General features: G+C 33.8%; 1 protein-coding gene across 1 annotated transcript; it reads left to right on the top strand.

Annotated features, from left to right (window-relative positions):
* The first annotated feature begins 4,179 nt into the window (after nt 1–4,179).
* Nucleotides 4,180–4,860, top strand: LOC126672261 (uncharacterized). The gene is made up of 2 exons (XM_050366211.1): nt 4,180–4,736; nt 4,830–4,860. The coding sequence occupies exons 1-2, from the start codon at nt 4,180–4,182 to the stop codon at nt 4,858–4,860; spliced, it is 588 nt and encodes a 195-aa protein (XP_050222168.1).
* Nucleotides 4,861–7,494: the final 2,634 nt, after the last annotated feature.

Here is a 7,494-nt window from a genome sequence, read left to right as displayed (position 1 = left end):
ACGATCTGGATTTTGATTTGGACCCTAAATCAGCGAAATCCCTAGAGAAGTTGGGATTTGTTCAGGAATCTACGAATTTAGAGACCAATCAAAGCCCTAAAATCTTGATTGATGATTCTAATGTGATGACTGATGTGCTTGGGGAGGCTAGTAATTCACAAAGTGACAAAGGAATCTTGGAACCTGCTAATGGAGATAAAGGAGCTTCGCGTAATTGGAGAGGTCTCTTCTCTGATAATAGGTCAAGGGATGCTAGTTCAGAATTGAAATTCATTCCTCCCTCAGTGATGGATGGTGATAGATTTGTAAGTTTTCACTCTAAGGAAACTATTTCTGAAGGTGATCGATGGAAGAATGCTCTGGTTGGTTGTGTCTTAGGTATGTTTCCTAAATTTGAAAGAATTTCCTCCTTTGTTAAGAATAGATGGGGAAATGCTGGTCTAACTAATGTTGTGCGCATCAATGCTTCAATGTTCCTCTTTGAATTTAAGACTGAAGAGGATTGTAAGGAGATCCTAGGTTCAGGGCCATATACTTTTGATCAAAAACCTCTTTTGCTTAAGAAATGGCACCCAAGGATGATAATGGATCCTTCATAAATAAAAACTGTTCCTATTTGGATTCAGCTACCAGGTCTTCCTTGGGGATTTTTGGTCTCCTGAGATTCTAAGCAAGATTGGTAGTTTTTGTGGTTCTCCATTGTTTTGTGACCAGTGTACTATAACTAGGGCAAGATTGGGTTATGCCAGGATCCTTGTGGAAATGGATGTTCTAGGTCTATTCCCTGATTTTGTGGATATGAAGGATGAGAATGGTGTTTGCTTTAAACAGAGGATAGTGTATGAATGGAAACCTACCTTCTGTGAAAAATGCAAGAGATTGGGTCATACTAAGAAATTCTGCAGAGTGGTTCAAAACAATACTGAGAAGAAGACAAATGTGACTAAAGAAAATGGTGGGGATAAGGTGGAAGTTATGAATGAATGCTTGTCTAATGTGCATAATACGGATGTTCAAGTCACTGGAATCCAGAATGTGGAAGTGCAAACTAAAAATTCTTGAACTATTGAGGTAACTCATAACCCCTATAATACCCTTGTTATAGGTACAGAGGAAGTTGTTGTTCATGGTAGTACTAAGAAGTTGAATGCTAAGGTGGGAGTTATTGGTGACAGTAGGGTGAGGCCTACTAAGCCCCCAGATTTTGTTTAATGATTTGTTGTTGGAACATAAGAGGGATTAATATGTCCCTCAAACAATCAGAGGTTTGTGCTCTGATAAAATCTAATAAGTTGTGTCTAATTGGCCTAGTGGAAACTAGAGTCAACAGTAATAAATTTGAGAAAACTTGGGCTGTTATGAAGAAAAGCTTGCCTAATTGGGATATCATCCACAATTATGATTGTTCCAATATGGGAAGGATTTGGATTCTTTTCAATACTGAGGTAGTTTCTGTGAGTTCTTTGGTAAATCATAATTAGTTTATTCATTGTAAAGTGGTTATGGGGAGGGATGTTTTTTGTTGTACTGTGGTGTATGGTTCTTACATTACTGAGCAGAGAGCTGAGCTTTGGAGTCAGCTAGGGACTATTGGTGAAACCATTTGTGAGAAATGGATTGTATTGGGAGATTTTAATGCAGTTATGTCTAATGCTAACAGATTAGGGGGAAACTGTATTGATAATCAAGCAGGAATGGATTTTATGAATTGGTCTATTCAGGCTAATGTTACCGAATTAAAGCACCAGGGTAGCTCCTTCACTTGGTGTAATAATCAAAGAGGTACAAATAGAGTTTGGAGAAAATTAGATTGGGTTTTTGTAAATGAGTTGTGGCTGAGTCAATGGATTGATTCCTTTTATGATGTGCTTAATCCTGGTGTTTCTGACCATTCCCCTCTAGTTATCAGAAGTGGTAATAGTATGGTCAATAGGAAAAGCACCTTTAGATTTTTTAATGTGTGGTGCAAGCATGCTAAATTTCAGGAAACTGTTAGCAATGTTTGGAGTATCAATGTAGAGGGTACTAAGATGTTTCAGATTTATCAGAAGCTGAAAATGTTGAGAAAGGAGTTGAGAAGTCTTAACAATAGAGATTTCAGTGAGATTTCTACAAAGTTAAATCAAGCTAAGAGTTTACTTGAGAGACTCCAAATGGATTTAATGAATGATCTTTTTAATGAGGACTTGCATGATGAGGAGAGAGCTGTCAATAGCCATGTGTTTAAGCTAATGGCTTGGGAAGAGAGCATCCTGAAGCATAAGTCTAGAGTTTCTTGGATTAAATTGGGTGATAATAATTCCAAGTTTTTTCGCAGAAGTTTAATTCAAAGGCAGGCCAGGAAAAAAGTTTTGTCCTTGAAAATGTCAGATGGTAGCATTACCAATGATCAGGAAAGTATCAAGGAGGCTTTTAAAAAGCATTTTGAAGACTTTTTAGGAACCAAAGCTTCTAACAGGGTTCATGCTGATAACACCCTGCTTATGGAAGGAACTGTTCTTAATGATTTGGATAGAATGGAGTTGGATAAAGAGGTGTCAACTGATGAGATTAAGTCTGCTATTTTCTCCATCAATGAAGATAAAGCATCTGGTCCAGATGGCTTCACCAGTGCTTTTTTTAAGTGCTCTTGGAACACAGTGGGTGCTGATATTACTGATGCCATCAAAGAATTTTTTTTCTAATGGGAAGTTGCTGAGACAGGCTAATGCAACAGTCATCAGTTTGATCCCTAAAGTTGATAACCCTGAAATGGTTGGTGACTATAGGCCCATTGCTTGTTGCAATGTCATCTACAAGGGGATCTCAAAAATTTTAGCTAGCAGAATCAGTAGAATCTTGAGCAAAATAATCAATGTTTGTCAATCAGCTTTTGTGCCAGGTAGAAGCATAGTGGATAACATCATGGTTGCTCACGAGGTGGTTAGGAACTATCACAGAGATAAGGATAATGATTGTGCAATCAAAGTTGATATTCAGAAGGCCTATGATTCCCTAGATTGGGATTTCATTGAAGAGGTCTTAATTGGCTTTAGATTCCCTACCAAGTTCATTAAGAATCTAATGTGATGTATTAGATCTCCCATGTTCTCTATTTTGGTGAATGGGGAAATAGTGGTTTTTTTTCCTAGTGGTAAGGGCCTTAGACAAGGGGACCCTGTGTCCCCTCTAATCTTTGTCATGTGTATGGAATATTTTTCCAGACTGCTGAAGAGGAAGACTAGTGAGGGAACTGGTTTTAATTACCATAAGGGTTGCAAGGGGATTAATCTCAACCACCTCTGTTTTGCTGATGACATGTTTATATTCAGTAAAGGTGATACTCAGTCCATTCAGATTGTTAATGATACTTTGAAGACTTTTGCTGATGTTTCAGGCCTGAAACCTAATCATCAGAAAAGTACTATTTTCTTCAATGGGGTGTCTGCTACTCAGAAGACAGAAATTTTGAGAATTATTGGGTTTCAAGAAGGTTCTTTGCCAGTGAAGTATTTGGGGCTTCCTCTCATTTCAACAAGACTTTCCAAGGATCATTGCAGTGGTCTCATTCAGAGAATTACAGGTAGGGTGAATAGTTGGTCTGCCAAGTGTCTTTCTTACGCAGGGAGATTGCAGCTCATCAACTAAGTTCTTCTCAGCATGAAAGTTTATTGGTGCTCTGTGTTCTTATTGCCTAAATCTGTTATTAAAGGATTAGAAGGCATTTGCAAAGATTTTCTATGGAATAAAAATAACTCTAATAGAAGGAATGGCCTTGTCAGCTGGAAGAAAATCTGTTGTGATAAAAGTGCTGGAGGATTGGGTATAAAATCTGTCCTGTTGTGGAATAAAGCAGCTCTAGTCAAGCATATTTGGGGGCTCATCACCCATAAATCTTCCTTATGGGCAACCTGGGTCATTGCAAATAAGCTGAAGAGACTCAGTTTCTGGGGTATTGATAAACCATATGATAGTTCTTGGGCTTGGAGACAGATTATAAAGATTAAGGATTCTGTTAAGCATCTCTTTGATTATGTGTTAGGGAATGGTAAGTCTTTCTCATTCTGGTTTGACCCTTAGGTGTTGGGTAAGTCTTTGATAGATTTGTTCCCAGAAATCAATATAGTAGATGCAGATGTGCCTAAAAAAGCCATGGTTGCAGATGTCTGGAGGAATAACAGGTGATCATTACCTGATCCAATGGATGACATAACTGGTAGAGCTTGGGACCTTCTTAAATATAACATCAGAATCAATCCTCTGGTTGATGATAAGATTAATTGGAAAGGTATGAGGAATGGCATATTCTCAGTTAACAGTGCCTGGAGAAATTTAGCAGCTGTGGAGAATCAAGTGTCCTGGAATAAAGTTGTTTGGTATCCTGGAATGATTCCCAGACATTCCTTTGTAACCTGGTTAGCTATTATGGGTAGATTGAACACAAATGACAAGCTTATGAGATGGGGAGTGATCCAATCCAATGTTTGTTCTCTGTGTAACACTCATACAGAAACCATAGGTCACTTATACTTTGACTACAGCTTCTCAGCTAATATCTGGAGTAATATCTTAAGAATTTCTGGGGATATTAGACCTGAAAATTGCTTGAGAAGAGAAATTAGTTTTCTGACTAGAAGAGCTAATGAGAGATCCAAAAAGTCTAAAGCTAGAAGGCTTTGGTTTAATGCTGCTGTCTATCATATTTGGTATGCCAGGAATGATTTAGTTTTTAATCAAATGTGCAGAGTATTGAGCAGGTATGTTCAAGAATTGCTGCAGATGTTAGGAACTGTTTAAGCTAGTCCTTGTTGTTGAGTAGCTGGTGTTTTTTTTCTGTTTTGTCTTGCAAGGGGCTTGTTAGTCCTCTGGGCTTTTGTCTAGCCTAGCCAGCTAGTGTGTTTTGCCTGTTAAGGCTTGTAGTTCCTGGGCCTGTTTTTAGCAATATATTGCTCTCTTGGTTGATTGACAAAAAAAAATGTGTTGATTATCAGCTACATCTCGATATGAAATATGCTCTAAATTTTTAGTATTATTGTTTTGTTTTATTTGTTTAAAGCCGTCCATCTTTTTTATAATGGTCACAATAGGATATTTTTATTAAATTCTATTAACTTAGTTTAGTTAAATTTATTTATTAAAAATTTACACTACCAAAAATTAGTATATGAAGTGATAAATAAATTATTAATAAATTAAAAATAAACTATCTAAATTTTTTTAAGGTGGTATGTATAATTTAATGTAAATTTAATATAATTGTACTTTACTGAAAACTCAATATCAATTCAATGTCGACTTAATATAAATCCAAGATAAATTGTATAAAGTAAAAAATCAATAAACTTATTATAATTTAAAATTTAATTTATTCTAATAAATTAATTTATTAATAATTAAAAAAATCTAAAAATGACTAATAAACTAATTATAAATTGAAAATAAAGTATCTATTTTTCCATGGTGATCGGTGAAAACTTAATGTAAGTTCAATGTCAACTTAATATTTTTTATAAATTATTATAAATTTAAAATTAATTTAGTTTAATAAAATTAATTTATTAATAATTCCAAAAAAAATTCTAGAGTGACAAATAAACTAATAGTAAAATGAAAATAATTTTTTAAAATTTTCCGCAGTGATCGGTGTAAACTTAATATCAACTCAATGTAAACTTGATATCAACTTAACATCAACTCAATGTAAATTAATTTAAAATAAATTCTTAGTAAACTGATTATAATCTAAAATTAACTTACTATAATCAAATTAATTGAATATCATTTTTAAGTGAAATATATTTGACCGTCTATAAAACCAAAAATCAACCTGATGTGAACTTATATATATCAACTGAACTACCTTAATTCAAATTTTAATAAAATATGTCTTGCTGTTCTTTACAATTTTAAATGACATTTTATATAGAGAAAATTTTGAGATTTAGTGTAATCACAAATTGAATATCTTTTTCAAGTGAAATATATTCTATATAAAATGAACTATCTTAATTCAATTTTTGATAAAATTTGTCTGGATACTCTTTACAATTTAAATGACATTTTATATTGTGAGAATTTTGAAATTTAGTGTAACTTAACAAATTGAATATCTCTTTTAAGTAAAATATATTTGACAGTTTATAAAACTAAAAATTAAGCTGATGTGAACTAGATTATTATATTTTAATAAACATTATTATCTAAAATCAATTACTATATTTTAATATCATCTTTTTTTATGTAGCTTATTAAATGATACTTAATAAACACTTGACATGATGGGCAATACATTAAAACACTCAAGTCAATGAGACAATTATTTGGCCAAACAAGAAATGAGAATAAAAATTGTAGAGATCTGCAATATCATAGGTGATATTTCCTATGGATTTATCTTTTTAAGCTTTTTTTATATATCTGTATAGAAATTCACACTATAGAATATAGATAACAAAAATGCAATGAATTAGTAAAATTATAGTTAATAAATATAGCAATTGAACTGTTATTAGTCTTCGTATAAAGAAAGCTGCTATTGCCCAACACAAGCCAAGCATTCCTCATATACACATTTCAACAACCAGATAATATGCAATTCAAAATTCAATATTAATTTATTATTTTTTATCTTTTAATCCAACCAAAAGCACATAGTCTGAAAAAATAAATTATAGATTTAGAGATGTAAAAATAAGAACCCTAATTTTTCACAATCTGCAGCTTCGAATTTTATTTACAATTCCTATCAACGATTTGAACTCAGCTCCGATTCGAATTCAGCTTCGGACTACAGTATGGCAGTAGGATTAGCAATTACAACAAAACAGAGCAATCAATGGAAGAATTATCTCATCAGTGGAAGAAGCAACAGATCAAACAAATGATATTTTTCTTTTATTTGAATGACTATGAAGAAGAAATTGCAAATATTAATTGAAGTTGTATTGCTGATTCTCTTTATTTATTGTCGGCGATGGATCTTTATCTCTCCGGCGGTAGGTGACCACCGCGCCGCCGGTACGACCGCCGTGCTGCCGGTACGACCACCGTGCCGCCGGTCTGACCACCATGGTCCGATTAGGATTATTGCACTGGAGTTATCTCAGTTTTTCTTCTATGTTTTAGTTAAGAAGAAAAGGTGTAAATTTTCTCTTTGTTTTACACGGTTTTATGCTAGGAGGTTATAATCGTCCTATTTTTTTAGTTTACTTTGGGTTATGAGGGAATTGTGAAAAGTTTTCTATTTTATTGAGAGAATACTGCAAAAACAAAACAAACTGAGGTAAAAACATTATATAGAACCACTTTTAAGAGATTTGTGTAGATTACCCATCTATATTTCCTGGCGAAAATCTCTTCCCAGCCCGCAAGTGGGCTCCAGGCACAAAATGAGAATTTTTGTTATCTGGGACACAAATTGGAAATTAAATATAAATAGGGGAATAAAAATGTCATAAAACCAAGAAATGAAATGGTGATGGTGAAGGTCCTGGATTCATTTCAAAGTGAAATAAA

The sequence above is a fragment of the Mercurialis annua genome, linkage group LG3 (genome assembly GCF_937616625.2).
Source record: "Mercurialis annua linkage group LG3, ddMerAnnu1.2, whole genome shotgun sequence".
NCBI lineage: Eukaryota > Viridiplantae > Streptophyta > Magnoliopsida > Malpighiales > Euphorbiaceae > Mercurialis > Mercurialis annua.
This window is presented reverse-complemented; position numbering and strand designations above follow the sequence as displayed.

Bases quoted from the DNA above. Each gene is read 5' to 3' on its own strand.
- LOC126672261 (XM_050366211.1), top strand. From the start codon at position 4,180: ATGGATGACATAACTGGTAGAGCTTGGGACCTTCTTAAATATAACATC. The intron at 4,737-4,829 runs GTATGTTCAAGA...TTGTCTTGCAAG, and splicing joins ATGTGCAGAGTATTGAGCAG to GGGCTTGTTAGTCCTCTGGG.